The sequence below is a fragment of the Podarcis tiliguerta genome (genome assembly GCF_965153285.1).
Source record: "Podarcis tiliguerta genome assembly, chromosome: 4".
NCBI lineage: Eukaryota > Metazoa > Chordata > Lepidosauria > Squamata > Lacertidae > Podarcis > Podarcis tiliguerta.
The window spans coordinates 6599157-6621218 of record NC_139537.1 but is presented as its reverse complement, the minus strand read 5'-3'; the positions used below and the strand labels follow the sequence as shown (position 1 = coordinate 6621218).

The following is a 22062-nucleotide window of genomic DNA, read 5'->3' as shown; positions in this document are numbered from 1 at the left end:
GAGGCAGTGGAAGACAGGAGTGCCTGGCGTGCTCTGGTCCAGGGGGTCACAAAGAGGCGGACACGGCAAAACGACTAAACAACAACAAATCAGAACTCCTGTCGGTATCCTCTTTTCTAAACTGCTGCCATCCAGCAGAAGCAGATTTAGGAGAGCGTGATCGGTTCGGTTGTGCTGAACGCAGAGCCTTGGGGGATGTTGCAAATATTATTTGAGAGGCAAGCGGATGCTGGATTTTGGTGGCGCATAGGGCGCCGCCAAAATTTGAGACCTCAGAGTCTGCCACTGACTCATTTCTACACAGCCTCTCACCCGCCACTCTCTATTCCCTGGCCAGGCAAGTGAGAGACATTATCAGAGCTCAAGACTCCATTCCAGCCAGGTGAAAAAACACTCAAGAAAGGTGCAAAAATGGCATATCCTCCATTTTCCAGGGACGGCCCTGGATTACAGAAGCCGTCTTGGTTTCTTATTTGATCTGGGAATGTCCCGCTGTTCCTTAAGACCTGAAGGAGCGTCTCCACCCCCATCGTTGAACCCGGACACTGGGGTCCAGCTCCGAGGGCCTTCTGGCAGTTCCCTCCCTGCGAGAAGTGAGGTTACAGGGAACCAGGCAGAGGGCCTTCTCGGTGGTGGCGCCCGCTCTCTGGAACACCCTCCCATCAAATGTCAAGGAAATAAACAACTATCTGACTTTTAGAAGACATCTGAAGGCAGCCCTGCTTAGGGAAGTTTTTAATGTTTGATGTTGTATAATGTTTTTTATATTCTGTTGGGAGCTGCCCAGAGTGGCTGGGGAAACCCAGCCAGATGGGCAGGGTAGAAATAATAAAATTATTACTACTACTCCTCTGTGATCAGAGATCTGCACTGGCTGCTGATTTTTCTCCCAGGCCAAGTTCAGGGTTTTACTATTTGTATCCAAATCCCTTAACAACTTGGGACCAGTTTACCTCCCACCGTTCCACTTAGTGTAGCAGCATTTATACTTTGGAACTCCCTGCCACTTGAAACCCAGCCACATGGACGGGTTATAAATAAACTATTATTATTATTATTATTATTATTATTATTATTATTATTATTTTATTTTCATTGGAGAAATGTTGGAGGGTATGGAGTTATGCAACCCCCAGCCAAAGAGATAAGTAACTATGCAACCTTTACAAGACCTCTGAAGGCAGCCCTGTTTAGGGAGGTTTTTTAATGTTCTATTATGTTTTTATATATGTTGGAAGCTGCTCAGAGTGGCTGGGGCAACCCAGTCGGATGGGATGGGAATAATAATAATAATAACAATAATAGTACAGTAAAAGAAAATGCCTATTTTCATCGGAGAAATGTTGGAGGGTATGTACCTTTACTTCTTCAGACAAGCCTGCTTTCCATCCTTGGTAAAGCTGTAACCTCCTCAGGACTCGACACTCGAGCCGTTTGACACCATCCTTGGCTGTCCTCCTGCCTGAAGTGTGTCCAAGAGCCGGCACTTGGGACAAGCGTTCAGTCTGTCTAACAGCCAAGCCGGCCCCTGCTCCCGACCTCGGCTCCTGGCTGTGTTCCCAGGCTGCAATTCCAGGCGGTGCCAGGGAGTCCGGGCATCCTGAGCCTTCTCTGGGCGAGCTCAAAGTGTGCCAGATGTGAAGGGGGAAGGCTGTTCCTCCGGGGGAGCCAATCGATCAAATTAAATGAATGCGCGGTCATTTCATTGTTGGGCTCCTTTCGGCCCAATTAGCCTCCCGCGGATCGTTCTTCACAGCCGCTGGGTTGGCCGAGGTCGCTTTTAATGGCGCAAAGTTCTTTTCAGACGCGGCGCCGGCGGACGCTTTCCGAGAGCTTCGTGTGCAATTATTTTGGAGGTGACTTTAGGGAGTTTGGCTGTCTTGAGGAGACTAGAGAGCCTGCCAGTGGCGCTATAATGGGAACTCGCTGTTCCCCAGAGGGGATCCGTCAACCCTTTGAGATTTGCTAAGTCCTACTTTCAGCCTTGCTTTTAGAAACTTGGATATATCTTTTTTGCCAGCTTGGTGCCCTTTGGGTGTTCACACCAGCCATTCTGCGCATTTGCACCAGGAAAAAGCTGCCTTCTGTGATCCGTGGAGGAAGTGCAAATTAGGCGGGTTTGCGTGCGTTTGCTTAAACAGGATTTTCTGCTACTCTGTAGGGGAAGGCAGAGAACTGTAAAGCACCAAAGCCATACTAGCAAAATCAAATGCAAACCTTATCCGTCCAATTTCCCCCCGGGCATTGAAGCTCATTTCTGCAGCCTTGAGGATGCTTGGAATGGTATCCCTTGGGTGGTTGTAGACTCTCCTCCCTTGGAGGTTTTTAAGCAGAGGTTGGATGGCCATCGGTCATGGATTCTTTAGCTGAGATTCCTGCATTGCAGGGGGTTGGACTAGATGACCACTGGGGTCCCTTCCAACTCTGATTCTATGATTTTCCTCCCTCTCTCATAAAACCCAGTGGGGTCATCCAACAAGCATAAATGTTGGAAGATTCAGGACCCACCAAAGGAAAAACTGGTTCATGCAGCACAGGGTAGAATTCGGGGATTTGGTCCTCAAGATGCGACGATGGTCCTGAAAGACCTGCATTGGCTCCCAGTACGTTTCTGAGCACAATTCAAAGTGTTGGTGCCAACCTTGAAAGCCCTAAACAGCCTTGGCCCAGTAGACCTGAGGGAGCGTCTCCACCCCCATCGTCCAGCCCCAAGGGCCTTCTGGCAGTTCCCTCCCTGCGAGAAGCAAAGCTACAGGGAACCAGGCAGAGAGCCTTCTCGATGGTGGCGCCCGCCCTGTGGAATTTCCTCCCAACAGATGTCCTAAACGACCTTGGCCCAGTATACCTGAAGGAGCATCTCCACCCCCATCGTTCAGCCCAGACATAGGGGTCCCACTCCAAGGGCCTTCTGGCAGTTCCTTCACCACGAGAAGTGAGGTTACAGGGAACCAGGCAGAGGGCCTTCTTGGTAGTGGCACCCGCCCTGTGGAACGCCCTTCCATCAGATGTTAAGGAAATAAACAACTACAGTGGTACCTTGGGTTAAAAACTTAATTCATTCCAGAGGTCCATTCTTAACCTGAAACTGTTCTTAACCTGAGGTACCACTTTAGCTAATGGGGCCTCCTGCTGCCGCCGCGCAATTTCTGTTCTAATCCTGAAGCAAAGTTCTTAACCCAAGGTACTATTTCTGGGCTAGCAGTCTGTAAACTGAAGGGTCTGTAACCCAAGGTACCACTGTATCTGACTTTTAGAAGACACCTGAAGGCAGCCCTGTTTAGGGAAGTTTTTAGTAGTTGAAGTTTTATCGTGTTTTTAATATTCTGTTGGGAGCCGCCCAGAGTGGCTGGGGAAACCCAAACAGATGGGCAGGGTATAGATAATAAAATTATGATTACTATTATTATTTATTAGGATCACCAACTTGGATGGCTTTATAAAAGGATTGGGCCCAGTGTGGGGAACTTTGGTTCTCCAGGTGCTTCTGAACTACAACTCCCAACAGCCCCAGCAAGCATGGCCAATGGGCAGGGGTGATGGGGATTGTATTTCAGCCACATTTGGGGAGAACAAGGTCCCCCACACCTGGCTTTAGACAAAGGCTGCTTCTCAAGACCCCATCTATGGAGCACTCAATTTGCTTGCATGGAGATTAGATGATGTTTGCAGAGAGGTTAGATGATGTGCCAGTGCAAGCGTTAATCCCGTGCTTTCCAGTGCAATTCTCCGTTACTTTCCTGATCTAAAAAATGTCTGACCTTTTGGGGGGGGGGAATGCAAGCCCTCTCCCACGAACCATTGCACAACTTGAATGTGCAACTTGACGAATCCCACTTGAAAGCAGCAGTCCGGAAGCCTCGTTGAGGATTGGGCTACAATGGCCTTGCAGATAATATTCCTTTGAATACTGGGACACGGGTGGCACTGTGGGTTAAACCGCAGAACCTAGGACTTGCCGATCAGAAGGTCAGCAGTTCGAATCCCCGTGATGGGGTGAGCTCCCGTTTCTCAGTCCCTGCTCCTGCCAACCTAGCAGTTCGAAAGCACGTCAAAGTGCAAGTAGATCAATAGGTACCGCTCCGGCAGGAAGGTAAATGGCGTTTCCATGTGCTGTTCTGGTTCGCCAGAAGCGGCTTAGTCATGCTGGCCACACGACCCGGAAGCTGTACGCCGGCTCCCTTGGCCAATAAAGCGAGATGAGCGCCGCAACCCCAGAGTCAGCCACGACTGGGCCTTTATTCCCTTGAATGCCAGCAGCTGGGCATCCCAAGTGGGGGTTGTTGCACCCAAGTCCTGATCGCAGGCTACCCCGTAGACATCTGGTTAACCCCTGTGAGAAACAGGATGTTGGACCCGTCGGGTTTTTCCGGTCTCATCCAGCACAGCTCTTCTCTTGCAATCGGCATTTTGCCCGAGAAGCTTTCCTTCAGAACTGGAAGGCTCTGAGGCATTGAATGACTTCAAAAGCACCTGAACCCACATAAATAAACCGAAGAGGGGAAGCGTTTTTGACTCCAACCGCGGGAGGAAGCCTGTACACTTCCCGTTTCCTTCTCTTTAGTTTAAATCACAGCTGATAAGTTTCCTGTGCAATTGACTGTAATTTGCAGGGGTAAACAGAGCTGTATGGGGGATGGAGGTAAACACAGCTCATTCAAGGGAGCTGGGACCACAGCCTGTACAGAGGAGAGTATAAAAGACTGGGCCTCTGTCAGTAAACTCTCTGTTCTCTGCCCCCCGACAGCTTCGTTTTGCGGCTGCTTTGAAACCGAACCCCTCAAGATGAAGAGGACCCTGAATTTCTGGTCAGCCCTCAGCCTCCTGATGGTAAGTGTGATTTCTTCCCCATGACTTGACTTTGTTGCCTCTCGTGCCGTGCTGCAAAAGTGCTCCCCACAGTGTTTCCACCGGCAATCTCTGCCTCCACTGCTTTGCAAATATTCCCCTTTCTTATGCACACACCCGGATTGGCAGTAAGCCCAAGGATGCGATGGTTTATTGTAAGAGGGAGGAGGGAAACAATGATTCCCTGCCTGTGGATAAAATCCACATCAGCCAAGCAAGGAGCTGCTTATCAATCTACCAGGCAACTTACTGGCTCTTTACATTGGCTCCCAGTACGTTTCCGAGCACAATTCAAAGTGTTGGTGTTGACCTTTAAAGCCCTAAATGGCCTCAAAGGCCCAGTAGACCTGAAGGAGCATCTCCACCCCCATCGTTCTGCCTGGACACTGAGGTCCAGCTCCGAGGGCCTTCTGGCAGTTTCCTCCCTGCAAGGTTACAGGGAACCAGGCAGAGGGCCTTCTTGGTGGTGGCGCCCGCCCTGTGGAAAGCATTCCCACCAGATGTCAAAGAGATAAACTACCACCTGACATTTAGAAGACATCTGAAGGCAGCCCTGGTTAGGGAAGCTTTTAATGTTTGATGCATTACTATATTTTAATATTTTCTTGGAAGCCACCCAGAGTGGCTGGGGAAGCCCAGCCAGATGGGCAGGGTATAAATAATAATACAAGGGGTCAAAAAAAATGGATGTACCGTGCCATATTAGAAGCAAAAAAACTTGTTTTGATGAATTGGAAGAGCTGCAAAAAGATCCCATTGAGCACATGGATTGACAATACGGATAGAATTGTATATCGACGCAAATTGAAAATGGATAAATATGAAGAAATCTGGAAGGAATACTTAAGCGATAAGGTGGACAAGTGGTGGGAAGTAGGGGGAGGAGAGGTGGGGAAATATTGTTTAAAAGGTGTAGTTATAGGTATATCAGTACTGATATCTGAATTGTTAAATTGTGTTATTAGTGTTATTGTGGTTTTTGTTGTATGTGTTTTTGGTGGTAGCTGTGTGTATTGAAAAAATGATTCAATAAATTTAAAAAACAAATTAATAATAATAAAAAATCAAGGACAAGGGAACTTTTTGAGGGTGCAGTCACCCCTTTCTCTTTCTAACCCTGCCTTTACAAGCTCTCTCTCTCTCTCGCCTTCTGCCATTTCATTTTAGTGCCATCTCTATTTCTGCCATCCCCTTTCCCCACACTCTATCTCTCCCCCTACTTCTGGAAATGAGGCTAGCACAGAGCAGCGACTCATACTTCTTCTTCTTTGGCGATCCCTCGTAGGCGAGGAAGATTGTCTTCCATAAACATGGTCTTAACAGTGAGTCCGTAAGTGACTGTGGAGGCCAATTCTGGATCCACACGTCCTTCCACAGTGGGGACATTGGTTTCTGGGCGGGAGTTGATCCCGGTGTGGATTTGCCAAGCGTGTCTTCCTCTTAGCACGTTTCTCCCTTGCGTCCTGAGTTCGAGCTTCTTCAAAGCCCATGACACCTTTGGTGAAGGCTGTTCTCCAACTGGAGCGCTCGCAAGCCAGTGTTTCCCAGTTGTCAGTGTTTATACTGCATTTTTGAAAGAGTCTTTAAACCTCTTTTGTTGACCACCAGCCTTACGCTTTCCATTTTTAAGTTCGGAATAGCGTAGTTGCTTTGGAAGACAATCATCAGGCATCTGCACAACATGACCGGTCCAGCGAAGTTGATGTCGAAGAATCATTGCTTCGCCACTGTTGATCTTTGCTTCTCCCAATATACAGAGCAGTGACTCATACAGAGAGGCATTAGCCACCCTCCTCTGACACAGCACACTCTCCAGCTGCATCTCTGCCTCAGGGGTGATTAAATGCTCCACCACTCATACCCAAGACAGAGAAGGGGACCATTACCCGTCCTAAGGAAAGAATCGAGGTCAAGAAATGCATTGAGTAGGAGCCCCTTCTGTAGACAAACACTTTGTCCTTCCAGGAGATTCTTATGATTAATTCTTGGAAGATTTATTTTAGCACCAGCAGTTCCCTCCTGACCCATAAATGTTCCTTGGCAGACAGTTTGGGCACGACAGGTCCAGATGGTAACCTTGAGGAAACCCAGGAAGACCCAACGGACGAGTCTCTTTGAAGCCATCAACGTCTTTGCACTTAAACCCCACTTGGGATTGGCCAGCTGAGCTTTGTTCTCGCCCTCTTTTCCAAAATAGGCTCCTGACTGAGGCGGGGGGGGGCAGGCCATGTACGGGACCCCAGCCAACCAGGGGATGTTTTCCAAGGGAAGGAAACAAAACCACAATGGGCAAGTCTGAACTGCAACCCACATTGCCACATGTTCTAAAATGCTGCCTGGGCAGTCATTATGCCAGGGGGCTGCTCTGTCATCTTAAACTGGCGGTGAGTCAGTTCTTGCCAGTGCAGGCAGACATCTAAGAGCTCTGAGAAACTCAGGAGAAGGGAGGTGGCCAAGAACATCTGAATATCTGCAGAATGCGGGGGCCTTTAAGACCATCTAGTTGTCTCCCACTTGGACTACTGCAATGCGCTCTATGTGGGGCTACCTTTGAAGGTGACCCGGAAACTGCAACTAATCCAGAATGCGGCAGCTAGACTGGTGACTGGGAGCGGCCGCCGAGACCATATAACACCGGTCTTGAAAGACCTACATTGGCTCCCAGTATGTTTCCGAGCACAATTCAAAGTGTTGGTGCTGACCTTTAAAGCCCTAAACGGAGTGTCTGCACCCCCATTGTTCTGCCCGGACACTGAGGTCCAGCTCCAAGGACCTTCTGGTTTTTCCCTGGCTGCGAGAAGCCAAGTTACAGGGAACCAGGCAGAGGACCTTCTTGGTAGTGGCACCTGCCCTGTGGAATGCCCTCCCAGCAGATGTCAAAGAGAACAACAACAATCTGACTTTTAGAACACATCTGAAGGCAGCCCTGTTTAGGGAAGTTTTTAATCTTTAATAGATTATTGTATTTCAATATTCTGTTGAAAGCCGCCCAGAGTGGCTGGGGAAACCCAGCCAGATGGGCGGGGTATAAATAATAAATTATTATTCTTGTTATTATTATCTCCAATCCTTCCTGTTTCATGGTTTGTGTTGAACTCTGGATTTCACCTGCTGATGATATTACAGACTGACTTCCCCAGCCGAGAGTTCTTCCCTATCTTCTTCTTCTTCGGCAATCCCTCGTAGCCAAGTAAGATTGTCTTCCATGAACACAGTTTTAACAATGGGTCTATAAGTGACTGGGGAGGCCAATTCTGGATCCACACGTCCTTCCAAAATGGGGACATTGGTTTCTGGGCGGGAGTTGATCACGGTGAAGGTTTGCCAAGTGTGCCTTCCTCTTAGCACATTTCTCCCTGTCATCCTGAGGCTGAGCGTCTTCAAAGCCAGAGTTGTAGAGTTAAAGGGACCCCGAGGGTCATCTAGTCCAACCCCATGCAAGGCAACGCCCTACTGCCACTTTCTCCTCCTCCAAATACTTCAGAGGTTGCGTCCACGAAACCTGGAAAAGACAGCTGTATGGGCGTCTGTCTTTTGTGCCACGGCTGCATTTCTGGGTCTTGTTTTGGTTTCGTGGTGTTGTGTTGTTTTTTTTACTGAGTCAGAGGGATGAAAAGTTTACCTTTGTGATCTGCGAAGCCACAATTTGTGGAGATCATTGATGATGCTCCTGTTCCCAGATTCATGCTTGCTATGGTCCTTGGCCATGGACCAAGAAAATCACTTGTGGTTCCTAGAAACTATTATTTGGAGCCTTACTGCCTCCAACAGTGATGGTAGCAGCCATTGATAGCCTTAGTAGTAATTCATCTACTTATATACTTCTTACTCTGCCTCCTGTTCTGGAGGGTAAGACTCGAACCCATGGCTTTGAGTGTTACAAGAAAGGAGATTCCGACTAAACCTCTGGAAGAACTTCCTGAGAGTGAGAGCTGTTCGACAGTGGAAATAGTCTCCTTTGGTCAGTGATGGACTCTCCTTCCTTGGAGGGAGTGTAAAACCATGTTTAGAAATGTACCCGACATAATTAAAATGCACAATAAAACAATTCCGCCCATACGCTGAAAGCCTCCTTTATTAAATTGCGCAGTGGAGACGAGTCATTACAAGAGGATAAGAATTAAAAACAGCAGTGAAAACAGCTAGCTTAGGAAGTTCAGGTCATAAGATCAGGGGACCGCTTGCCTTAAGCAGATGCATCTTTAGGAGCCGGCGGAATGCCAATTCAGATGGGGCATCTCATATTCCAGCAGAGACAGCATTATCCTCCCCGAATCGGTCTAATCCCTGGGAACAAATTCCATAGTTTCACTGTACTCAGTGTGGAGAGATCCTTTCTCGAGCAAGCAGTTCGTACAAAGTCTCCCTAAGCTCATTCTCTATTTCCCGGCATGCTGTGGTTTTTCTGATGCCCTTTCACTGCAGTTTGCTTTATGGGCTGGTTTTGTTTTTAATTATGTTGTAATTTTATATTTTTATTGCAACCAAAGATTCTGGCATCAGTTATCTAGCTCTGTAACATCTGCTCCCAATTCTTCCTTTTTGTAAGTTTCCCTGCCTTGAACTTTCCTCGTGCCTCTCGTCAAATGAAAGATGGGTGCAGTTGCCCTCAGGTACCATGCGGGACACGGGTGGCGCCGTGGGTTAAATCACAGAGCCTAGGGCTTGCCGATCAGAAGGTTGGCGGTTCGAATCCCTACAACGGGGTGAGCTCCCATTGCTCGGTCCCTGCTCCTGCCAACTTAGCAGTTCGAAAGCACGTCAAAGTGCAAGTAGATAAATAGGTACCACTCCGGTGGGAATGGCGTTTCCGTGCGCTGCTCTGGTTCGCCAGAAGCTGCTTAGTCATGCTGGCCACATGACCTAGAAGCTGTACGCCGGCTCCCTCGGCCAGTAAAGCGAGATGAGCGCCGCAACCCCAGAGTCGGCCACAACTGGACCTAATGGTCAGGGGTCCCTTTACCATGCGGAACACAGTCCTGGTTACAGTGTGGACAAAAACCTACCAGTCTGGATGTGTATGGAATTGGGGACTTGGGAGAGCAGGCATCTAGTCCATCATTTCAGGAAGCAAAATCCAGCTTTGCAAGGCAAAGAAAAATCCCAGTCATTTTGCATCACCTGCAGAAACTTTCTTCCATCTGCTTGCAGCAGAGACTTATAAAAACACACGACCACAGCAGTTGTCGACTTCTGGCGACTTCACTGCATGCAAGACAGACTCTGGAGCTTCTCAATCTTTGAGGAGGTCATGGAGTGCCTTTTAGGAGTTGCTCAACTGTAAAACGGGCTCCCTCGGGAGGCGGTGAATTCTCTCTCTCAACACCATCAGAATGGCTTCCATTTCAAGATATATTTTGTGTGTGTGTGTTATTTTTATTAATTTTTCTGTTTTACACTTTAGAACATTCATTTAAACAACCTCAAAATGTCAATGACTTCCCTTCTTCTCTTTCCATGGTTCATTTTGCATATCATAAATCCCTGCATATTTTACACAAACTAAACCATTCAGTAGAGACACCACCTTGCCAACAAAGGTCCGTATAGTTAAAGGTCTGGTTTTCCCACTAGTGATGTATGGAAGTGAGAGCTGGACCATAAAGAAGGCTGATTGCCGAAGAATGGATGCTTTTGAATTATGGTGCTGGAGGAGACTCTTGAGAGTCCCATGGACTGCAAGAAGATCAAACCGATCCATTCTGAAGGAAATCAGCCCTGAGTGCTCACTGGAAGGACAGATCGTGAAGCTGAGGCTCCAATACTTTGGCCACCTCATGAGAAGAGAAGACTTCCTGGAAAAGACCCTGATGTTGGGGAAGATGGAGGGCACAAGGAGAAGGGGACGACAGAGGATGAGATGGTTGGACAGTGTTCTTGAAGCTACCAGCATGAGTTTGACCATGAGGCAGTGGAAGACAGGAGTGCCTGGCGTGCTCTGGTCCATGGGCTCACGAAGAGGCAGACACGACTAAACAACAACAACAACAAACCATTCAGTATTCCATTATTGCATCCACCAAAACTTATTTACCATATTTTTCGCTCTATAAGACGCACTTTCCCCCTCCTAAAAAGTATGGGGAAATGTGTGTGCGTCTTATGGAGCGAATGCAGGCAGCACAGCTATCGCTGAAGCCAGAAGAGCAAGAGGGGTCGGTGCGCACAAAATCCTCTTACTCTTCTGGCTTCAGGGATAGCCACGCAAAGCCTCCTGAGCGAGGCTGGAACGCTCCTCCCTCTTTGCTCAAGAGGCTTTGCGTTGCTTTCTTGTTTCTTGTTTTCCTTCTCTAAAAACTAGGTGCGTCTTATGGTCGGGTGCGTCTTATAGAGCAAAAAATACGGTGCACTGTTGAATTTATCTTACTGCTGCCATTTTCAGGTGTACACAATTTCCCCCCATATATTCAATAAACGTTTCCCAATCTTCTCTAAATGCATGTTCTTCTTGTTCTCTTATTCTATATGTTAAGTTAGGGTTACTAGATGTTCCCGGGGACAGTCCCTGGATTTGCAAATCTGTCCCTGGACAAATTCTGTCCCCGGAATGTCCCCAGATTTGCAAATCTGTTCCCGGGAAACGTGGAAGCGGCAGCCTCAGCAGCCTGGAGACAACCTGGTAGCGCAGTTGGCTCTGGCTGGCTCCAGGAGCTGAACACTGTGGACATCAATTCTCTCCCTTTTGCCTTTTTCAGGCCTTCTTCTGGCACCAGGCACAAGCATGCGGCAGTCAAGAGTACTGGAGTTCCAAAGGCTACTGTGTCCCTTGCGAAGGGTGTCCTCCGGGAGAGGAGCCAGACAGGGTAAGCAAACCTACCTGAGATGTTTCCGAATGCCTGGCCTCTGCAGCCCAGCTGCATTGGTGTTGAATGGGTGCTTTTGTTTTCATCCATCCATTTAAAATCAAATTATTATTTTTATTTTTTTTAAATGATATTTATTAGATTTTCCACAAATACCAAAAACAAAGTTACAAAGACAAAAAGAACAGAACACCACAAAATAGAAAAAAGAGGAAGAGGAAAAAACAAATACCCCAAAATACATAAAAAACATAAAAAACACCCTCCCTCCACCCCACTTACACAAAAAGTAACAAAAAAGCACAAACATTCGAAGAAAAAAAGAAAAATTTCCATTTTTCAAATTCCAACTTTCAATAACTTATTTCCTCGGCCTCCTCCCATCTCCCTTTTTGTATTCCAGTTATTAATCAAATCAGCAAATTCTTTCCATCTTTCACTGCTTGCTACTTATTGCTTATTCACTTTAAAATCAAATTTTCTAGTCCCTATGGATCTGAATCTACTCTTGGAGATACTTGATGCTGCTCTTGCGGGGCGGGGGAACCTCGTCGCAAAGCCTACTGGCGTTTCCAAAACCAAAGGGGTCGCTGAATTATATTTCCCCTAAATTATGCAATTATTTGCGTCATTTCTGCAGGCAGCACAGTTCAGCACCGAATCCGCAACAACATTTATTAATGGCAAGAGGAGGCTTCCATTCACAAAATATGCCGTTGCCCCGACATGCATTAATAATAATAATAATAATAATAATAAAAAGCAGTGCTAGGTTCATAGAGGGAAATGGCTTAATTTAGAAAATGTTCCTCTTTCGGTTTTGGATGCAGAATGGGAAACTGTAGTATTCTAGCATTCTTGTCTGTTTATGCTTTCGCCTAACCATGGGCAAGTAAATGTGTCTGACAAAGCTACAGCCTGAAGGTTTTACACTCGCATTTTTTAGTTTTCTTTTTTATGTTGCAGCATGCATTTCGTTCTCAGAATGGGAGCCACCTCAAAGCTGAAAAGGCCTTTCTCTGGCGATGCATGCTGGGCCACATTTTTGTGGCTGTTCTTTTTAAGCGTTCGCTTCCAAATTGCCGTCGCGTTAGCACTGTTTTCTCCTAACTCCAGGCAGCTGTGTTCTGTAAACAAGACAGCCATTGAGCCTTTCAATAAACAGGGCCTACTATATTAACTGCCGCTTATTTTTCTTCCCGATGGTTGCAGTCCCTTTTGAGCAGGGTGGATTTGATTTAAATCAAATCGATTTAAATCACTAGTCAGTAAGACTTGGTTTAAATCTTTTTTTTTTTTACAGAAGACTCATTCTTGCTGGTATAATCTTAATATTTACAACCAGAGGAAGGTTTCATTTTTGGAATAATAAACTTTCAGAGTAGTTTTTACAGTTGTATCAAAAATTACTGTTTTGGTTATACCATTAAAAATACATGACAGGTAATTATGAAATTATTGTGAGGTTTACTAAGTTAACTGTTTATATTTGGGCAACTTTTCTGCTGTGCTTTATTGGAAGGAGAAAAATAATCATTTCCTTAATAACAATTTATTTAATTAAAAAAATAACATTATAGCACATTATAGCATTATAGCATACCATGTTTGTTAACTGATGTGGTTAAACATGTTTAAAAAACAAAACTTAGACTGAGTTTTAGTACACATGAAAAACATAAAACAAATTCTTATTTCCTGATGAATAGCCTCTGGACTATAATGTAACTTAAAGAGAAAACTAACTTTAGAAAGATTTTTCCTCCAAAAGCATTTTATTTTAAAAATCTGATTTAAATTAAAAAAAAAATCCGATTAAAATTTTAAAAAATCTAATTTTTTGATTTATTTATTTTTAAAATCATTGGTTTTTATCCACCCTGCTTTAGACCTTTAGATTATACAGAAACCTGCTGCATCGATTTCACAGGAACTGTATGTCTCCGCAGAACCTGCGCCCTGTGCAGCTCAGTTGCGCACTGACTGTGAGCTAATGCTCAACAGCTTCTCTCTTTTCTGCCACAATCTGATTTCCTGCTTCTCCGTCCCAAATCCCATTTCCCACTACGAAGGCCGGTAGCAAAAAAAAGCACATCCAACTTCAGCTGGGAGGGAACTTAGAATCATAGAGTTGGAAGAGACCACAAGGGCCATCGAGTCCAACCCCCTGCCAAGCAGGAAACACCATCAGAGCACTCCTGACATATGGTTGTCAAGCCTCTGCTTAAAGACCTCCAAAGAAGGAGACTCCACCACACTCCTTGGCAGCAAATTCCACTGTCAAACAGCTCTTACTGTCAGGAAGTTCTTCCTAATGTTGAGGTGGAATCTTCTTTCTTGTAGTTTGGATCCATTGCTCCGTGTCCGCTTCTCTGGAGCAGCAGAAAACCACCTTTCTCCCTCCTCCATGTGACATCCTTTTATATATTTGAACATGGCTATCATATCACCCCTTAACCTCCTCTTCTCCAGGCTAAACATGCCCAGCTCCCTTAGCCGTTCCTCCTAAGGCATCGTTTCCAGGCCTTTGACCATTTTGGTTGCCCTCCTCTGGACACGTTCCAGTTTGTCCGTGTCCTTCTTGAACTGTGGTGCCCAGAACTGGACACAGTACTCCAGGTGAGGTCTGACCAGAGCAGAATACAGTGGCACTATTACTTCCCTTGATCTAGATGCTATACTCCTATTGATGCAGCCCAGAATTGCATTGGCTTTTTTAGCTGCCGCATCACACTGTTGGCTCATGTCAAGTTTGTGGTCAACCAAGACTCCTAGATCCTTTTCACATGTACTGCTCTCAAGCCAGGTGTCACCCATCTTGTATTTGTGCCTCTCATTTTTTTTGCCCAAGTGCAGTACTTTACATTTCTCCCTGTTAAAGTTCATCTTGTTTGTTTTGGCCCAGTTCTCTACTCTATCAAGGTCTTGTGCATTTCGTTCTTGTGCATTTCTTGTGCATTTCGTTCACTATTTGCAACCTTCAAGCCCAAAATCCAGCCTTTTAATAGGGAACCCTCTCGCCTGCCTCGCGAGTGTTGGGATTTTCATGAAGATTCCGCCACATCCCAGCGGCGGACGTCAGTCCAACAGCTGGAAGGGAAGTGAGGTATAAGGAACTGCACTCCCTGCCTGGTTGAGCTTGTGGCATCTTAACCTTTAAAGCCCTAGGACCCACGTACCTACGGGACCACCTCTCCTGGTATGCCCCGCGGAGGACCTTAAGGTCCACAAATGACAACACTTTGGAGGTCCCAAGTCGCAAGGTGGTTAGATGGGTCTCAACTAGGGCCAGGGCCTTTTCAGTACTGGCCCCGACTTGGTGGAACGCTCCGTCACAAGAGACTAAGGCTCTGTGGGACTCGACATCTTTCCGCAGGGCCTGCAATACAGAGCTGTTCCGCCTGGCCTTTGGTCTGGACTCAGTCTGACCCTTATGTTTCCCTCCCCTTATGGTTTTGATCTATGGGCTACTATTAAAATGCGGCTGCATTTTAAATTGTATTTTAACCTGTATTGTAAATTCCCCACCCACCCCCATTATGTTTTTACTGTGATTTTATTGGTGTTAGCTGCCCTGAGCCTGGCTCTGACTGGGGAGGGCAGGGTATAAATAAAATTTATTATTATTTTATTTTATTTTATATCAGAATGGATCAGAAACTAGCCAAGCTATCTAGCCCCCTCCCCAAATCTAGTATGTATCTCACCTTACTTTTTAGCCAGCCAGACCAAATATGTAAAGGGAGCACAACTTTATTATTATTATTATTATTATTATTATTATTGCAACGTTCAAGCCCAGAATCCAGCCTTTTAATAGGGAACCCTCTCACCCGCCTCACGAGTGTTGGGATTTCCGTGAAGATTCCGCCACATCCCAGTAGCGGATGTCAGTCCAACAGCTGGAAGGGAAGTGAGGCATAAGGAACTGCATCCCTTGCCTGGTTGAGCTTGTGGCATCTTAACTCTGCTTTTTGTTTGATTTCCCACCCTAGACATGTGGCTATGGGAAAGGACTGGGGATGATTTGCAAGGCTTGCTCTGCGGGAACCTTCTCTCCCAGCTACGGGCTAGAATTCTGCTTGCTGCATACCCACTGCGAAGCCAAGAGGAGGGTTCATGCCAGCCCTGGAACAGCCGCGGCGGACACCTTGTGCGGGGACTGCATGCCCGGGTAACGCCGCTTATTGCTTTTACTGTCTGTTCTCTTGCAGGGCAGACACACCTGCGCCAAACCCTCCCGCTCTGGGGGCAGCGGAGCACCTCTCCGGCAAACATGGAGCCTTGTACGGAGAATCAGTTGGCAACACACCTCCCTGTCAGAATATAAAGTTTTGCACGAATGTGAAATGGTGGCAGGATTTGGATTTGCGCTTACCGTATTTTTCGCTCCATAAGACACACTTTTTTCTTCCTAAAAAGTAAGGGGAAATGTCTGCGCGTCTTACGGAGCAAATGCACGGTCCCTGGAGCCGAATTGCCCAGGGGCGAAAAGCAGATCATGGTTTGTTTGTTTTTTGAAAGAGGGAAGGGGGTGTTGAAAGGAAGCCGCTGATCGCAAGCATTCAGGAGGGAGATAAGGGAGGCTAGCAATAAAGGAGGCTGCCTGGGAGGGGGGAGGTAAAGACAGCGAACTTGCAAGGAGAGGAGACAGGTAGACTAAAGCAATAAGGAGAGAAATTAGAAGAAAAGGAGGAGCAGAAAACTGCTCCAGCTAAGGAAAAGACACCAAGGCAAACAAGAGGGAAGGGAGTGTTGAAAGGAAGCAGCTGATCAGTGGGATCGGGAGAGAGATAAGGGACGCTAGAGATAAAGGAGGCTGTCTGAGAGGGGGGAGGTAAAAGCCCATGGATCCTCAGGATTTTAACATTGGGTCACCCCAAACACGCACGTATCCTGCAAGGAACCACCATGCGTTGCTAAGGATTTGGGGCAAGAGGAGGGCAATTGTTGAGTTGAGCATGCATGCGTTTTTCCATGTGGCTCTGCATTGTGGAGGAAAGCTGGCAACCGGGCGTTGAAGCAATCTTCCCTGAAAATTATGACCGTCAGTCGCCTTGTCGAGAAACCACAAGAGGCCGTAACGACCACACAGCTTGTTTAAGCGTTTTGTTAAACTGTGAAACCTGCTCTCATGCGAGGCAGGGATGGCTGCCAGCCTAGATGCCTTTAAAAAGAAGATTAGACAAACTCACAGAGGAGGCTGCTCTTGATGGCTACCAGCCAGGAAGCCGATGCTTTTTGCCTTCACAGCTGGAGGCAGCAATGCTTGAATTGCTGAAAGCCGCAGGAAAGGACAGTTGCTCTTGCGCTCACGACCTGCTTCCACAGGTCTCTGTTTGGCCACCGTAAGAACAGGATTGCGGGGTTAGATGGGTCGTTGGCCGGATTCAGCAATCTCTTCTAATGTTTTTAGCAACAGCTGATTGACACAGTCCCTGGATCTGTTTTTATTTTGCCCTTAATGGTCCTGCTAAGCCTGTTTGCAACCCTCATACAGTCATACCTCTTGTTACGTTCAGTTCAGGTTACATTCTTTCAGGATACGTCCTGCGGCGACCCGGAAGTAACGGAATGGGTTACTTCCGGGTTTTGCCGCTTGCGCATGCGCAGATGCTCAAAATGACATCATGCGCAGAAGCAGTGAATTGCAACCCGCGCAGACGTGGGTTGCGTTCTGCTCATGTTGCGCACGGGGCTCCGGAATGGATCCTGTTCACAACCAGAGGTACCACTGTACTTCTGTCGTGACTTAACTCTTGCCTGTGTTTTCTATGGAAATGTCCACATTCATTCATATTCATATTCATTCTGTGCAAATGTCCATATTCGTTTCCGAGCACAATTCAAAGTGTTGGTGCAGACCTTTAAAGCCCTAAACGGCCTTGGCCCAGTACACCTGAAGGAGCGTCTCCACCCCCATCGTTCAGCCCAGACACCGAGGGCCTTTTGGCGGTTCCCTCCCTGCGAGAAGCCAAGTTACAGGGAACCAGGCAGAGGGCCTTCTCGGTGGTGGCACCCTCCCTGTGGAACGCCCTCCATCAGATGTCAAGGAAACAAACAACCACCTCACTTTTAGAAGACATCTGAAGGCAGCCCTGTTTAGGGAAGTTTTTAATGTTTGATGTTTTATTGTGTTTTTAATACTGTATTCTGTTGGGTGGGAGCTGCCCAGAGTGGCTGGGGAAACCCAGCCAGATTAGATTGGTGGTGTATTATTATTATTATTATTATTATTATTATTATTATTATTATTAGTTGTGCAGTGCCTGAGTAGTAGTAGTAGTAGTAATAATAATAATAATAATAATAAATAATATTTTTTATTTATACCCCGCCCTCCCCAGCCAAGACCGGGCTCAGGGCAGCTAACAGCAAATATAAAAACAATTGATTGAAATACAGCTTTAAAAACAACATTAAAATACAACATTAAAACATTAAAGCGCAGCCTCATTTCAGTGGAAACTCCATATGCTCCATATGGCGTACATATGCTCCAAAAGCTATGAGGATCTTAAACTTCCTAATTCACCCGGGAGCCAACCATTCCCAGCTTGTCTCACGTTCTTATACTCTTATATTCTTATATTCGAAAAATCAGCGATCCAGATTGTACAGCAGACCGGGCTGGTGGGTAGAGGACCCTCCGATACCCCAGGGCTTAGTGGCCTGCTATTCAGTCCAGCCTCATTCCTGGGGGAAGTCAGCTGATGCCGATAAGGATCTCAGGAGTGCAGGTAGAGAGGGGTGTGAGTGCAAAAGGAGGTCTCAACGCAATTGATACCACAGCAGTGCTGAAGTTCAAATAGGCAGGGACTCATCGGTCCCTGAGATGGCTTGGGACATTTCAAGCAAGAATCAGAAGGAGGGAATATTGTTTTTAGAAGGGTTGCAAACTGGGCTTCTGCCCCCCCCCCCCACTGTATAGTCCCATTTTCAGAGCAATTATTCTTACTGGTTTTGGAAGAGGGACTGCATCCCTCTTGGACAGTACTTGGTGTGTTCAGAGTCAGGGAAAGGTAGCAAGCACAGGTGTGCATAAATTTGTGGCTCTGGTGTGCCTGGGCTGGAAGTTGGGACGGGACAGAAATCTGCTTCACTTTTCAAAGGCATACAGTGGTACCTCAGGTTAAGTACTTAATTTGTTCCGGAGGTCCATTCTTGACCTGAAACTGTTCTTAATCTGAGGTACCACTTTAGCTAGTGGGGCTTCCCGCTGCCGCGCGATTTCTGTTCTCATCCTGAAGCAAAGTTCTCAACCCGAGGTACTATTTCTGGGTTAGCGGAGTCTGTAACCTGAAGCGTCTGTAACCCGAGGTACCACTGTACTTGCTAAATTCACACCTCTTCAGACCTTGCCTGCATCAAAACACCGCCGTCCCTTGAAATTTGCACTTTCTCCTAATTTTCCAGTGCGCTTTTCCAGCCAAGTAATGTGAATGAAAATGCATGTTCTAGGGTGGAGTCTGCGTGGACTGCGTCTCTTAGTGAAAACGGCGTCCAAAAAAACCACAGAGAGAGAGAGTGAATGAGAAGTGCTTGCAAAAATGTGTATTCTGGGCCAATTTTGCAATAATGAGAACAGGAACAGGGGGAGAAAGCAGAGTAGAACTGAGAAAAGGAGAGACCAGTATTGAGATGTTCCGAATCCTAGCCAGAAATGCTATCAGGGTTGGGGACACCTGAAAGTTTACGATCGCCCGCGAAGGGAGTCCTTGTGGAGAGGCAGCAAAGCAACAGTTCCGAAATGCCGCAGTCTGCAAAACTGCGTACCAGGAAGAGCCGGAATCCCAACATCTTGACGGGAAACCAGTGAGGAGGAAGTGATGGGGCAGGAACCAGTGATTCATCGCCAGCTCTCGGCTGAACTCTGCCTGCTTTGCTTAAGGCTAGAGGGAGGAGGGAGAAACTAGATGGCCCCTTAGTCATGTTTTTGGCTCACTCCGGGCTGCCGATTAATCCAAATTCCCCGCGTCGATTTTACAGAGTGTGGAAAAGGAGATTCCCGCCACCCTTGCCTTTTTCCTTATCCTCTAGCATTTTCGGTGGGATTTTTCCCTCTGTCCCCCTGTGCAGCATAAGATTTTGCACCTCTTTTAGCCACACGGGAGTCCTGCGAAGACTTTGCACCTCTTTTAGCAGTTATCGGATGGGACTTATGGGATACTTTTGTGTTGCTGTGACTTATAAGTGCAGCAGCAGAAGACTGAGTGAGGATAATGGCAACCAGGGCTGAATTTAGGTTTGATGAGGCCCTCAGCTACTGAAGGTAAAGGGCCCTTTATATGTCCAGCTGTCCTTTGTCAACAACAAATGGTCGCTGGCTTATGTTAAACATATGTTGTATGGTTTATATTATTATTATTATTATTATTATTATTATTATTATTATTATTATTATTACCCTGCCCATCTGGCTGGGTTTCCCCAGCCACTCTGGGCGGCTTCCAACAGAGTATTAAAATACAATAACCTATTAAACATTAAAAGCTTCCCTAAACAGGGCTGCCTTATGGACCTAATAGGTATCTAAAGCCATTTGCACATAAGAAATGAGAAAACCAGTGATATTTTAGGGAGCAGGCTAGCAGGCGGGGCCTATTCCTACACAACACAACACACTGTGTAGGAGCCTACACAACACAAAACACTGTTGCTGTATGTAGGCTTTATTTTATTTGTTTTTTATCTTATATTTTGGAAATGTACATCCAGCTGTGAAATTTCAAAGTCTGGAGTGGACCTGTTGGGGATCTTTGTCCTGATGGGATACGCCGGTGTCTCTGGGGCATCTCTGAGATACCAGCCTTTAACCTGATCATCTCTCTTCTTCCCATCCACAGATATTATAGCCCTGAAGGTGAGACAGACCCAAACGCCACCTGCCTGCCTTGTTTGTCTGCCCCCAAAGGCCTCCCAGGATGCTCAGGTGAGAGCAAAAGATGGCGGAGGTGCAAAAAGGGAACATTTTATTTCCATTCAAGCTGGAGAGGGAAGGAGTTGGCTGGGCGTGGTCTGCAGGTTAGGTTGTCCTGCCAAAGTGAAGCAGCTCAGGGCCTGGGTGGGAGATCACCTGGGTTACCTTCAGTTCTTTGATGGACGACTTGGAACCAAGTGACATAAAAGATGCTCTCCTCAGCAACTGTGCTCCTCAGGTGTGGCACTGCTGAGAGTACCAGGTTCCCCAGAGGTGCGCTTAGCTTGTCCTAGAAAAGAGGCTTTTAGTGTTGCAGCTCCAGCCCTCTGGAATCATTTGCCAGCTTGAATAAGACAAGCGCCTCGCATTGTGATATTTAGCAAACTCCGGAAGATGGTTTTGTTTAAAAAGGCTTTCCCTGAAGTGTGAGCCAGTTGTTGGATGGGGGATTGCGAGTTGAGATTCCTGCATTGCAGGGGGTTGGAAATTGTTGTTGTTGTTATTATTATTTATTTTATTTTATTTTATTTTATACCCCACCATCTGGCTGGGCTTCCCCAGCCACTCTGGGCGTCTTCCAACAGATTATTAAAATAATACAGTAATGCATCAAATATTAAAAGCTTCCCTAAACAGGGCTGCCTTCAGATGTCTTCAAAAAGTCTGGTAGTTGTTCTCTTTGACATCTAGATGACCCTTGGGGTATTTTCCAACGACGATTCTATGATTTTATGCAATGGGATAAAATTGTAGAAATAGTTCCTCCGCTTTTCATTCATTGAATTTGTAATCTTTTGCATTTTATCTTGTATACCACGGTGGCAGCTCTGTTTACAAAATCTCCAATGCAATAAATGAAATTTAAAGGGCAAAGTAAAGGTAAAGGGACCCCTGACCGTTAGGTCCAGTCGTGACCGACTCTGGGGTTGCGGCGCTCATCTCGCTTTATTGGCCGAGGGAGCTGGCTTTTGTCCGCAGACAGCTCTGTCATGTGGCCAGCATGACTAAGCCGCTTCTGGCGAACCAGAGCATTGAAACGCCGTTTACCTTCCCGCCAGAGCGGTACCTATTTATCTACTTGCACTTTGACGTGCTTTCGAACTGCTAGGTTGGCAGGAGCAGGGACCAAGCAACAGGACCTCACCCCGTCGCGGGGATTTGAACCGCCGACCTTCCGATCGGCAAGTCCTAGGCTCTGTGGTTTAACCCACAGCGCCACCCGCGTCCCCTAAAGGGCAGAGTACAAGTGTACTAATAAATATTACGGCACTTGAAAGAGCCTCAGAGTCTGGAACTTCATAGGGAGAGGCAAGAAATGCGAGTTGACTGCTGCTCCTTTCTTATTCTCTTCCTGGGAAAGTTGAGTTGCGTTGAAATGTGGGGTGTGATGTCATTGCCCCAGATGCTCCCTTCCCCATGTGAGTGGCAGTGGGGGAATATTCCATGCAGTGATACCATGTCATGACTTGCCTTAATGTGACATGTTAATGTTAC

General features: G+C 46.7%; 1 protein-coding gene across 6 annotated transcripts in view; it reads left to right on the top strand.

Moving 5' to 3' along the window:
• RELT (RELT TNF receptor) overlaps positions 1-22062 on the top strand; it is an 87519-nt gene that overhangs the window by 39386 nt on the left and 26071 nt on the right. For all 6 annotated transcript variants that reach the window (XM_083436565.1, XM_083436567.1, XM_083436566.1 and 3 more), the window contains 4 exons: positions 4745-4827; positions 11541-11648; positions 15644-15822; positions 20495-20580. In XM_083436565.1, the coding sequence (XP_083292691.1) occupies positions 4745-4827; positions 11541-11648; positions 15644-15822; positions 20495-20580 (456 nt within the window). The remainder of the gene's footprint in view (positions 1-4744; positions 4828-11540; positions 11649-15643; positions 15823-20494; positions 20581-22062) is intronic.